The sequence below is a fragment of the Microtus ochrogaster genome, chromosome 7 (assembly GCF_000317375.1).
Source record: "Microtus ochrogaster isolate Prairie Vole_2 chromosome 7, MicOch1.0, whole genome shotgun sequence".
Classification (NCBI taxonomy): domain Eukaryota; kingdom Metazoa; phylum Chordata; class Mammalia; order Rodentia; family Cricetidae; genus Microtus; species Microtus ochrogaster.
Genome location: NC_022014.1, coordinates 79931793 through 79945086, shown reverse-complemented (window position 1 = coordinate 79945086; position 13294 = coordinate 79931793). Strand labels below are relative to the sequence as shown.

Sequence of the window (13294 nt, the reverse complement as noted above, 5' to 3'; positions counted from 1 at the left end):
TGGCTTTGGAGCCTGTCCTGGAACTAGCTCTGTAGACCAGGCTGGCCTTGAACTCACAGAGATCCCCCTGCCCCTCCCGAGTGCTGGGATTAAAGACGTGCGCCAGAGCTGCGTTCTTCTTAATGAACAGAGCACGCAGCATTTCCCACATCTGTGAGCTCTCTCTAACCCTGCATTTGAAGTCAAATGAGGTAGGGTGGCTCAGGGACCACCGGGCTGGGCTAGTCTGAAGTGGGTAACCTGCGGGGCTGTCGCAGGCACTTAGGAAGGGCTTCTGCTGACAGCGTTGACTCACAGGTGCCCACAGGAACTGAAGGCAGGGGAAAGCCTAGCCCCGCCTTTACTTTTGGGCAGTCTCTAGTTCCTCTCTGACTTAGCTCTGCACACGCTAACCACGAAGAGAGTCTGTGGTCCCTCACTGTCAGTGTCCTACTCCAGACCCACGAAGGTGCCAGCAGGGTCTCCAGCCAGCCATCTCCCCACCAGCTCCCTATGGTGACATCACCCTATTCCAGGCCCACAAAGGTGCCAGCAGGGTCTCCGGCCACCCATCTCCCCACCAGCTCCCTATGGTGACATCACCCTGAGCAGGAGTGATGAGCTTTCAGGGAGAGTCAGACTGTCCCCTCCAGCAACGAGGAGTTCTTTGAAGTACCTCGCAGAACCAGAACTGGAACAGCTGACCGCGCTGTAACCTCCACCTGCCTCTGCCTCTCAAGTGCTGGAATTAAAGGCGTGCGCCACCACTACCCAGAAAATAAAAGGTTTTTAAAGTAAAAAGAAAAATGCAAACCAACCTACCTAAAATTTCTCCAATGCCGATGAAAATTCCAGAGAGTCCAATGAGGCTTTTCTCTTCTGTCCCAAATTTGTTTACAGCCCCAATACAGGTCCCATACACCCCTGAGAAGAACGTCAGCTCCAGACCTCAGGGGAGAGAAAACCAGCTTTAACCAGTTCCACAGCTGCTGTCTCCTTTTCCGACTTCTGCCTGTACCCAGTAGCTGAGCTTGACACAGAAACCAAAACTCAAGAGACTAAAATGCATCCCAGGTGGGCAGCTTTATGCTGTGTAAATGACAGACAGTGCTCTCCGAAAGCCTACCCGAAACTCAGCTCCCCACACAGTGGCTTTGTAGGCACAGCCTCAGGTGATGGGCCCGCAGGGTGGGTGCTTGCTTCCTGCTCTCTGCCAGCCCCATGAGCACACAGTGGGAGGACAGCTAGAAGAACCCGCCCCAGAACCTGACAGTGCTGGCACCTGCACTGGTTTCCTAGCTGCCAAACTGTGTAAATCAGTGTGGTTTGTAGTTGAGCTGCTGGGGGTTTTGAGACAAGGTCTCACTATATAGCTAAGGTTGGCCTGGAACTTGCATCTTTCTGCCAGTAGGTGCCATGACATCAGGCTCAGACTGGTTTTGATTTTTTTTTTTAAAGATTTATTTTATTTTTATGTGTATGGTGTTTTGCCTGTAGGAATGTCTATGCATCGTTGTGTGCAGTGTCCAGAGAGGTCAGAAGAGGGTGCTGGATCCACTAGACCTGGACTTACATGTGGGTGCTGAGAACCAAACCTGACCCCTAGAAGAGCAACAAATGCTCGATACAGCCAACCCACCTTTCCAGCCTGTTTAGGGGCTGTCGTCCATTCCCGCCCCAACGGTAGAGATAAACCCACAGCCCTGAACTTGCTAGGCAAATGCTCGGCCACTTAATTATGCAATTACATCCCCAGTCAAACCTCAACTTCTTTTTTCTTTTTCTCTTTCTTTTCTGATCCTCTCACACTGAATTAGGGCTGGCCCTGTGATTGGCTGTCACCAACAGAGCGAAGCAGAAGTGATACAAGGGCCTTTAGCCACTATGCCGTCTGGCTCTCCTGTCAATCACAAGGAGGGAGGAGGTCACTTGGAGAGCTATGCCGAGTCCTGATGCTACAGGAAGGGGAAGACTGACTGGCAGAATATGATTCAGTCTTCCATCAGTCACCAGGAAGGTACTGGATATGTAAACAAAACTGTCTCAGGGCCTCTGGCCACCACTGCCCTCTGCGAGCCGCCTCTGGAGGTGTCGCAGGCTAGCACTGGGCAGTCAGAAATACCGAGCTATTGTTTTAGTCAGAAGACAGCGCCAGAGCAGAAAGAGCGGCTGTACCTGTGTAGGCAGTCGTAATGCTCAGAAGGAGCATCTCCTTGGTGACACACAACTTCAGAGACTTTTCTGGAAGGAGAAAAATTGGACAGACTGAAGCCAGTAAACAAAGAATCTAAATTTTCAGATTAAAATGCATGAGGCATGAACTAAGTCTGCCCTGTAAATAGAATGCTTATTTCAAGGGATTAAATATGTTCTTAAGACACACTGTCCTCAATGCGTTTTTAGCTCTTAATAACCGGAGGGGAGGGGAAAGAAACCAGAACAACACGAGACAATAAAACACTTGAACAGACACTACAGACAGGCTACACAGGGAGTCAGTGAGCAGAGTACCTGGGTCAGAACCACCTGGAGTGTCCTGACCTACAGAGACAGACTACAGACCAGGGCTTCCCTGCCCTGGGGGTTGCAGACAGCTTGATGTCTGCCTCTGCACGGAGCAGTGTGGATGAGATCTACGGGGGAGAATACATTTCTAAAAATGGCTACCACCCCAGACAGGAGCTCATGCTGGCTCAGGCTATCGTGGAACTTCCTATGCAGTCTAAGGGGGTCCGCAACAAGTCAGTCCTCCTGTCGCTGTCTTGAGCGTCAGGCTTACAGACCTAGGTTGCCATGCCTGCCAAGTTTCATCTGAATTTCCCACTTATTATTTATTTGTTTTAGGCAGAATCTCAGGCTAGCCTTGAACGCCTCGGTAGCTGAGGATGACAGTTGACCCCATTGTCCCTCAAGTATTGGAATTACAGAGCCCAAATGGAAGGATCCATAGGTTTCAAGCAAGCCTGAGCTACACAGCGAAAATCACTGTTAAAACAAAACAAAACAAAAACCAGTTGCTAAATTGCTGCTTCTGTGAGTTTCACTTTAGTCCTCTGACCCTGACCACAGTGGATCTTCTGGCAGACAGGTTCCAAGACTCCACACTGGAAAGCCTGAGTCCCAATGGTGGCAACCTCGCATTTTAGTCAGGGAACCTCGCTATAACCTATTTACTTAGTGCCAAACCCCAATTTGTAATTATGAATGCATCTCTGAAACACAGGTTAAACAGCTCTAATGACAGAGCACCCATGTCCAAGGTCCTTCCTAAAAACAGGCCTTGTGCCATCTGAGCCACGCCACAGCTGATGAGATCAAGAATTTCCACTCTGACAAAAGGGACCTAACAACTCATAAACCCCCACGGGCCACAGGCACTGGGAAGTCCTGAGAGCTGATGGCCTACAGCAGACTGCTCCCACGGGGAGTAACTGCCTTAGCAAGGGTCTCTCCTGGGAAGCAGAGAAGCTGAGAGGTTGTGGGGTAATGGGGTAATGCTCTTGTACACTTTGTAAAGATTTGTCACTCATATAGGTTTAATAGAACGCTGACTGGCCAGTAGCCAGGCAGGAAGTATAGGCGGGGCAACCAGACTAGAATTCTGGAAAGAGGAAAGGCAGAGAATCAGTCAACAGCAAGACGCAGAGGAAGCAAGATGAGAATGCCTCAGTGAGAATAGGTACCAAGCCACATGGCTAAACTTAGACAAGAATTATGGGTTAATTTAAATTGTAAGAGCTCGTTAATAATACACCTGAGCTAATAGGCCGAACAGTTTATAATTAATGTAAGCCTCTGTGTGTTTCTTTGGGACTGAAGGGCTGCAGGACCGGGTGGGACAGAAACTTCCATCTATACTGGGCAGAAGCTGGAGTGTCAGAAGTCTGCCTGAGTCTTGAGGGAATACTTGACTCCATGTGAATCACTGACTTTGCCTGTTGAGTCTGCCCGGGCTCAAATCCACTCCAGCTACCCACTGGCCATCTGGTTGACTTTCGGTGGAACTCCCTGACAGCCTGCTGTCCAGTCAGTAAGATAGCACTTGTTTGTAAAAGTTCCAGCCTGGACACTGATAATCACATGGTCCCAGTTGCTAACCACTAAGCTGCCCACTCCGAATCTCAGGAGCAAGGAGTACTCCCATCCCCATCTTACGACCATCAGATAAAACTTCCTCTGTGACCCAAGAGCTGTTGGGTTACTTGTGAACAGCTCTGAGTGGACTCGTCCAGGTCCTGGAAACCCCAGCTTTCTTCTCTGGAACAGAAGTGTCAACCACTGCCTACTACGGAACCTCAGAACACTAGTGAGCATGGCAGCAAGGTACCAAACAAAAAGTTTACCAGAGTCTGCAGCCTGAGGAAAAGGCTCAGTGAGCAAGTGTGGCTGCTCTTACCAGCCCCCAGTCCCTGGAGTCATGGCTCTGCTCCAAGGAGCAGCCTGTGGTTTGCTCTCAACTCCAATGTCAACAAAGTCCCTACACCTGAGGCCTCTCCTTGGCACCCCTGCCCCACCTCCTTAGGTGGGCAGCAGCGTCATTCACCCCTCACAGCCCCATGTTACAGAGACACTGGTGGAAAGATGATATATTCTAGAAGTGTATACCTGGAAGACGGAAGACACTGGGGACGTCAACCCAGAGTTACCCGGGAAAGGGGGAGCAAATGCTGGAGGTGTGGCCAACAGCTCCGCATTTCAGACAGGGAATACTTACTAAACGCATCTACTGCCTTTGTCACGTTGTTCTGGGCAGACCTGGGAAGATAAAATAAGACTGTCTCCCCCTTGAAACCACAAAGAGAACAAAGCAGCACGCGCTAAGCGGCCACCCCACTCCCGTCTAGACTTGTAAATCTATGGCCTCAGCTGGGTTTGATGGCACACTCCCTTAATTTCACTGCTTCAGAGTCACAGGCACGGGAATTTTGGGGAGTCCAGGCCAGTAACAGTTACACAGTGAGACCCTGTATCAAACCAAACCACACCTCTGCTCTATGTGGTGGCCAGTGACTGTCAGTGTTCTCTGCTATGAGTGCCCCATCTTGGCCCTGGTCTTCAGGCTGCTCATCATGATTCCCGGAACCTCCTCATTCTGAACAACAGAACAGGACTGTCTCCTAACGAACTTACACACACACTCATCTGTCTCCTTTTGGAAAATGACACTGGGGTGAGACAGAAATACTTTGCTGCTTTTGTATACATAAGTATTGTTCACCCTTGAAAGGTCTCGCTCACAACTAGGGTCATCCAGGCTTTGTGCACACACGCCAACCTCTACCCCAGCCCAGACACATAATCTTGTTGTTTCCAAACTGTCAGAGAGAATCTGAGAATCCATTTCCCACTACTCTTCTCATGTAGACAGGAAGCCTTTCATCATTCAAATTCTTTAAAATCATGACTATCTGGGTCATGGAAATCATGGAAATCATGACAAGATGGCTCAGTTGGGTAACAGCACTCCACACCAAGTCTAACAACCGTTATCTGTGGGACAGACAATGGCAGAAAGAACTGACTCCCGAAAGTGTCCTCTGACACGTATGTCCTATGTCATGATACACAACTGCCTACATAGATACACATACACACAAATAAATGTATTAATAATTAAAAGCAAGGGGCTAAACAGAGGACTTGGTGGCTAAGACCAGCGGCTGCTCTCCCAGAGGACCCGGGCTCTAGACCCTGTATCCACACGGTGACTCACAGCCATGTATAACTCCAATTCTAGAAGAACCAATGCCCTCTCTGGCCTCTAATGGCACTGGGCACAAAGGTGGTCAGATACACATGTAGGCAACACATCCATACACATGAAATACAACACTTTTTTAAAATTTAAAAATAAAATTAGTAGCCGGGCGGTGGTGGCGCATGCCTTTAATCCCAGCACTCGGGAGGCAGAGGCAGGCGGATCTCTGTGAGTTCGAGACCAGCCTGGTCTACAGAGCTAGTTCCAGGACAGGCTCCAAAGCCACAGAGAAACCCTGTCTCGAAAAAAACCAAAAATAAATAAATAAAAAATAAAAAAATAAAATAAAATAAAATAAAATTAGTAAAGATCTCCAGACATAAAGATAAAAACATGACTGCCCCGGGTCCCGCGGTTGGGACAGTCTGGGGACCCCTTACAGGTGTATGACTTCTACCATCTCTGACACTAGTCCAGTAAGAGCAGAGGCTTGCCCTCTGCTAGGGCTGGCACACGGTCAGCACTCTTTGCCAAACAAAGGCGCAGAAGTTCAGGATGAGAGAATGCTGATCAGGCTGAGCAGCCCTCCTGAGAACTACGCTTTACCGCAGGTGCAGCGCGCTCCTCTCCAATCTGCTAACTAACGCTATGACACAGCGCTGAGAACCCGATCCCAGGGCGCGCTCACAGCTCACGGTACGTCAGCCTTGTTGTTAGAAGACAGCATCTTACGGCTCACGGTCATACAGCAGCCTGTCACTAACAGGAACCCATCAAGAGGAGCGCGACTGTGTGTATGTAACACATCCTCAGCCCAAGGACTCCTCTCCATCACTTTAAATACTCTCAGTAAGTTTTCTTTTTCTTTTATGTGCACTGGAGTTTTGCCATGGGTGTGGGGTTCCCTGGAACTGGAGCTACAGTTGTGATTTGCCATGTAGGTGCTGGGAATTGAACTTGGATCCTGTGGAAGAGCAGTGGACGCTCTTAACCACTGAGCCATCTCTCCAGTCCCTCAGTGTAAGCTTTCAACTGCAGTTCTATGCGTTTATGAAAAAGGTAATGCAGAAGCAGGGCATAGTGGCGCACTGCTTTAATTTAATCCCAGCACTAGGGAGGCAAAGGCAGTTCAGTCTCTGAGTTAGAAGCCAGCCTGGTCTACACAGTGAGTTCCAGGACAGCCAGGACTACATAGTGAGACCCTGTCTCAAAAAAAAAAAAAAAAAGATAGACAGACTGATAGAAAGATAGATAAATAAGGCAACATAGAATGCTCAGTAGAAAAGTTTTAACAATGAATAAAAAGATGTAAGAAAAATCTCCATATTTTGTCAAGTCTTTAATTCCCACCCCCTCAAATCTAAATGACACTGCAGACAAATCACCTATGATTTTTGAAACAAGTGTTATGTAGCCCAGGATGGCTTTGAACTTGATGCGCAGTAGAGAGTAACCTTCTATTCCTAATCCTCCTGCCTCCAGCCCCCGAGTGCTGGGATTACAGCCATGTGCCATGATGCTTGGTGACCTTCCATACCTGAAATAATGTCACTACTGAGATTCGCTGAGGTGACGGGGTGTGCTGGCCCTCACTTGTGATCCAGCAGCAGAAGGCTGATGCAGGAGGATCTCGAGCCCAGGCTAGCCTAAGCTATGTACTGAGAGCCCACCTCAAAATCAGAAAGAACTGTGCTCAAGTAATTACAGTACTGGAAATCTCCTGGCACTTGAGAACCGCAGGGGCTTTGCCACTCGCCCCAAGCACAGCCCTAGGGAGCTGGTGAGCTGGACCACTGCACAGGACTGAAGGTGTCTGCCCGGCCTTGCATGGAGAGACTGCTGACCAGAGTGGGAAACTGTGGCCTAAAAACAGGACATGATTTTTGCTTCTGTGAGGGTCACCCGCAGCTGTGGAAGGAATTAAATCTCCGGGGAACCTTTCATGGCCTCTCTTCCAGTCTTTCCCTTCTCTGTCCTCCAAGGCTCTCCTTCATCTCTGCTTGAATCCCCCCATGTCTGTCTGCCAGGGAGCACTATGTGTTAGCTGTGGTAAACAGTCTAACGTCCCTAGACCCCACGTGCTCACAATCTACTAACATGAAGAAGAATGTCCCAGGTGTCTTACTCAGGGGCTTCCATGTCCTGGTCATCGCAAGACTCTTCTTCTCCAAAGACATTCTCAGGGTCTGGTTTCCGAATGAGAAAGAACAGAACTGTCCCCACGAGGCTTATCACCGTCAGGGCAATGAACACCGTCCTCCGGTCGTTCTCTAGGGACAAGAGGAGAGAGTGGACAGCACCCGTGAAGCAATGCCAGTTAGCGCCATGCCCACTGGTTGTCGCCAAGCAGCCCAACACTCCCTCGAGACATTTTTAAGGCACCAGTAGAAATTTAGGAAGAAATAGCCACGCCTACCTTCATCTTTCAGCTAGTGAAATACTAACAAGCCAAAGAAAACAGCAAAAGAACAGAGCTGGCTCACTGAAGGAAGGCACAGACCCAACTCACAAACCCTCGGGAGCCTGGCTAGCCCATGCACGCTCAGCACGACCTTCCCGCTTACTTGGAGGCGCCCCGCAAAGCACAGCCTTGCACTCTGACCTTCACTTAATAAATGTGAGGCAAAAGCTTTTGAAAAAGCAGATTATCTGGAGGAACCTCAGGGTGCTAAAGTTCACTGGAATGACAGAGTGGTGACGGGCATTTCTGTAGGACTGCTTGCTGCTCCTCTTTCAAAACCATGCCAATAAAGCAAGGTGAGTAAAACCAACCTGAAATCTGAGTCTTCCCTTGCCAGGCAAAATATATGTAGAGATTTCCAAAGAACAAGCTGTGGGGAAGAAAAGGAGAAGATGGTGGGGAATCACTGTAATTCTTGGAGTGGGTTAAGATTTTTTTTTATTTACTTGAAACAGGGTCTCTGGCTGGCCTGGAACCCAGAGGTCTACCTGCCTCTGCCTCCCAGTGCTGCCATTAAAGACGTGGGCAACTGTGCCCAGCTCAAACTTAGGGCTTGTCAAACATCACCGCGTTATTTCAAGAGGGGAAAGAGGATAGTGTGTGTGTAGGGGGGGTGATTTTGTAAAGAACCTGCCTGCCCTAGCTCACTTAAAGTGTCAACGCCACCTGACTTCTGAGCCATCAGCTGACCCAGACGCAGGCGACAGCAAGCTGACTCTGCACCGCCCTAAAGGACTTGACTCACTCTGCCACTGTGACTTACTGGGACTCTCGGAGAAAACTGGAAACAAACTTATGCTACTTTTAAAATCCTAAAATTTAAGGACTTTGCGAATAAATCTGTGACTGAAATCCCCACCTGCAGATGTTTGTTTGGCAGACTTTCCTGAGGATGGCCACTCACCAGTTCTCCTGTTTCTTAATCTCTAACTCCCTAAGACTAAACTTCTGCACCAGGTATGGTGGGTGTACCCACAGTCTCAGCTACTTGGGAGGCTTGAAGCAAAATAATCACACGGAGAGTGGAGCTGTTCAAGATCAGCCTTGTGAGACTCTCTCTCACACACACACACTCACTCACACCAATCACCACTATTAACTAAACAGACAAGCTTAAGTCTTATGAAAAACCAAAATTCTCTAAGAACTGTAATCCGCTGAGCTGTTGGTATATGGAGAAGGTATGACAGGGCTACAGTGCACAAGCGGGGCAGCCTGCCGGAGGAGTTGTTCTCTCCTCCTGCCATGTGGGCCCAGGGACGGGACTCAAGTTAGCAGGTCTGGTAGCAAGCACTTTTATCCACAGCCACCCAGGAGCTCCAGGCTGGCCTTGAACTTGCTGCATCTTCTTGCCTCTACTCCTGAGTGCTGGAATCACAGGTCCATGCCACTATTCCAAGCTCTCCAGGTAGACTCGTGAGCCCCAAAGGTCCTAGGCAGAACGACTGGTGCTGCTCTTTCCTTAGGAGAGCCACCAGGCTGCATCGTTCAGAAGCAGGACCACTCTTCTCCCTTCTGAACTTGGTGGATTTATTAATAGCTATCTGGGCGGTGCAGCCTGGCAGGAAGGACGTGGCTAACAGGCTCCAGATAACCATATTTACATGGGTTAACTTTCAGGCTCTTTTTTCTCATCTGTAGCAAATAGATAATACCTCCTAAGTTTCTGTGAAGATAACATGAAATTAAACAAATAATCCAAAAGGCCTAAAGTACAGAGGATGCAAAATATATGGAGGTTAATATTTTGTTTGCTAATTTTAAATTTTAGTAAAATAGTTCCATGCATTTTATGTAATTAACAAAGTATGACTCTGTACCCCGCACAAAAAGTGCTAGATAATGATGTCATGAAGAAACCCAAAGACAGAGTGAGCTCCAACAAGATTATTACCTAGACTGTAAGAGTGCCCAGAAAATCCCGCTGTTTCTCCCGATCGTGTGCTCATCGGAATTTATTGTCAGGCAATTTCCTTGTGCTGTCCAAAGCACTAAAATTCAAACCAAGAGTTCATCAGAGGAGTGAAGTCAGGCAGCTTCCCATGCTAGCCTGTGAACAGCACCCGTGCCCCAGGAAAGCAGGCAAAGGGCGATGCTCACCAGCAGCCGCGATTCCAATGAAAACAGACGCCGTGTAGAAGGACCATGGGAAAGGCTGGATAAAAACGGCAATGTACATGCTAAAATACAACAGGTCAGTGCATTACAGTCAAACAGTACATTAGCAGAATGCTAAGCATGCCGCCCAGGGGCCAGCTCGGAGGTTCGCAACCTTAACTTTGAACTGGAAAGCACTTTCTCGATTTAGGCTTTTGGAAAGGGATGAACGTGAACTGATTTCGGGATTTTTTTTCTCCCCAGAAAAGCAGTCAAGCCCAGACCTCTGCGTATGACAGACAAGTGCTCTGCCACTGAGCCTTCTGCAACCCAGGCCACTGACGGCTGTTTACCATCTCAAGCCTGGAAGTGCACATTTCCCAGGTTTGCTACAGCTTTTGCCATGAGCTCAACGCACGACGAGCTCGAGCTAGGAACATTCCTTGATTTCACATAACAGAAAGGAAACTTACTTCACGGAAGGCTCTTTTCAACCCTAACAGAAAGAGACTTTTGCATTCTAATTACTAACAGTAAGACAACAGCTGCTATCCACCATACATGGGAACCTGATAATACCAACTCTGAAGGCCAAGCCGGGAGGATTGCCAAGCCTGGACTACAGAGAGAAACTGTCTCAGACACAGGTCCAACTTAATGCACGCTTCTTATCAGTGAGAAGTCCAGTGTTCCTGGGCACGAAGCAGAGCACCGGATCCCCGAAAGGCCCACTCCCCACTTCCCAGATGGGCTAAAGTGCTCTAAATTAAACAACCCCAGGGCAAACGGGACCACTCACCTGTAAAACAGGCCACTGACAAACATAGAGATCTGAGGTCCTACGATGGCGACCACGGACGGAGTGATCAAATTGGAAGCAGAGAAAACGCCGTAGATAATTGCCAAACTGCTCACACAGTGTACAGGAGGGGAAAAGAACAAAAACCTTAAGTAACATCTCAAAAATTCACTTTTAAAATTTGACTTAGGGCTCATCGGGAAAAGGTCCTTGGGGTCAAGTCTGACGACCTGAGTTTGATCCCAGAACCCATACTGTGGAAGGGGAGAACCAACTCCTGAAGTTGTCCTTTGACCTCCACGCTCACACTGTGATATGTGGACACTCATATACTCATGCACAAAATAAGATGATGTAAAATTCTACTCAAAACATGTAAATTTTATAACTTTGTAAAACATTCCATAGGCTCTAGTCAAAATATATATTTATATCTTTAAAGATCACATTAAAGTTCTCAGCTATGTAACATAAATACATCTTTATAAATATATTAGTTATTGATAGATAGATAGAGTTTTTGTTGAGACAGGGTCCTACTATGTAGCACTGGCTGGCTTGAAACTCACTGCGTAGCGTAGCCCAGGCTGAGTTTGAACTCATGGCAATCCTGCTGTAGTCTCCAAAGAGCTAGGATTACTGGCATGCAATGGAACACTGGCTGCTTTTTATTTGTTTGTTATGACAGGGTCTCCAAATCTTTTTTTTGGATTTTTGAGACAGGGTTTCTCTGTAGTTTTTGGTGCCTGTCCTGGAATTCACTCTGTAGACCAGGCTATCCTCGAACTGAGAGATCTGCCTGCCTCTGCCTCCCAAGTGCTGGGGTTAAAGACGTGCGTCACTACTGCCCGGCCTTCGGGGTCTCCAAATCTTATCCCTAGCTTGTCTCAAACCTGCAGCAATACTCCTATCTGTCTGTCCCACGACACTGTCGGAATTCTAGGCATGTGCCACCACATCTGTCTTATATTAAATATTTTATCTCGTTTCTTTCAGCCAGCTTGCCTGTAACATGACTCCAGGTACTGGTTTTCACAGGGAATGCTAACATTAGCACCGTGCCAAGGACTTTATGGGCATTTCCTCTTAAAGCCTAGATGCTGTGGAAAGAAGGTATCACTGCACAGCCTCACTTCATGGAAAGCAGAACTACATGGAATAGGTTGCCTCAGTTCAATCATCGTTAGGGGAGATCAGTCTGTTCTACTACGACTTCTGGTAGCCAAATGGCGTTCCTTCGCTATAAATGACGAGCGGAGTTAGGGTCTGCTTATATTAGAATTTATTTTACTCACCTCAACTTTTTTTTTGTTGTTTTTTGTTTTTCGAGACAGGGTTTCGCTGTGGCTTTGGAGCCTGTCCTGGAACTAGCTCTGTAGACCAGGCTGGTCTCGAACTCAGAGATCCGCCTGCCTCTGCCTACCGAGTGCTGGGATTAAAGGCGTGTGCCACCATCGCCCGGCTCAACATTTTTTTTTGTTACTCCTCAGCCCTATTACATATATGCAATTTGGTTATATGTATACATTATATAAATATGTAATTACCTATATGGACAGTTGTCATCTCACTGGATAGCCAGGCCTGGCCTTGAACCCACTATTCTGCTTGAGCCTCCCAAGTACTGGGATTACAGATATACACAGCACGTCTAAGAACCCTACTATATACATCTTTTCTTCTCTACATAGTTCTGGCTGTACTGGAACTTACTATATAGTAGAGGCGGGCCTTGAACTCAGAGATTCTCCCCACCTCTGCCTCCCAAGTGCTGGGATTAAAGGCTACATCACCTTACCCGGCTTACTACACATATCTTAAACAAAATGGTACTAACGCCATCTTGAGGGTCCTGATTTCATTTATTAGGCAGTGCTTAAGTCTGTAAATTCAGAGTAAATACTTCTTTGGTTTCCAGAAACTGCTCAGATAATAAATGTATTATTTCACAGGATAGTGGTGGCGCACACCTTTAATCCCAGCACTCGGGAGGCAAAGGCAGGAGGATCTCTGTGAGTTCGAGGCCAGCCTGGTTTACAGAGTGAATTCCAGGACAGGCTCCAAAGCTACACAGAGAAACCCTGTCTTGGAAAAAAAAATCTTTCATTTGTTCTTTAAAATACACAGAAGACACAGCACTACAAAGTTGTGACAGTACTACCCACTTCCACTTATCCTCAGACACCGTATACCAGAATTAGATAAAAATCTAAAATAAAAAGTTTGGAGCCGAGCAGTAGTGCCACACACCTTTAACCCC

The 13294-nt window shown here is 47.7% G+C and overlaps 1 protein-coding gene across 5 annotated transcripts in view; it reads right to left on the bottom strand.

Annotated features, from left to right (window-relative positions):
• Positions 1–13294, bottom strand: part of Mfsd11 (major facilitator superfamily domain containing 11) — a 22321-nt gene that overhangs the window by 4937 nt on the left and 4090 nt on the right. For 3 of the 5 annotated variants that reach the window (XM_026780911.1, XM_005350786.2, XM_026780910.1), the window contains 8 exons: positions 11035–11142; positions 10239–10318; positions 10033–10129; positions 8450–8508; positions 7803–7947; positions 4694–4734; positions 2155–2220; positions 802–927 (listed from right to left, as the gene is read on the bottom strand). In XM_026780911.1, coding sequence (XP_026636712.1) covers positions 802–927; positions 2155–2220; positions 4694–4734; positions 7803–7947; positions 8450–8508; positions 10033–10129; positions 10239–10318; positions 11035–11142 — 722 coding nt within the window. Of the gene's footprint in view, positions 1–801; positions 928–2154; positions 2221–4693; positions 4735–7774; positions 7948–8449; positions 8509–10032; positions 10130–10238; positions 10319–11034; positions 11143–13294 lie in introns of those variants that run through there. The other 2 variants (XM_026780912.1, XM_026780913.1) reach the window with 2 other exon arrangements.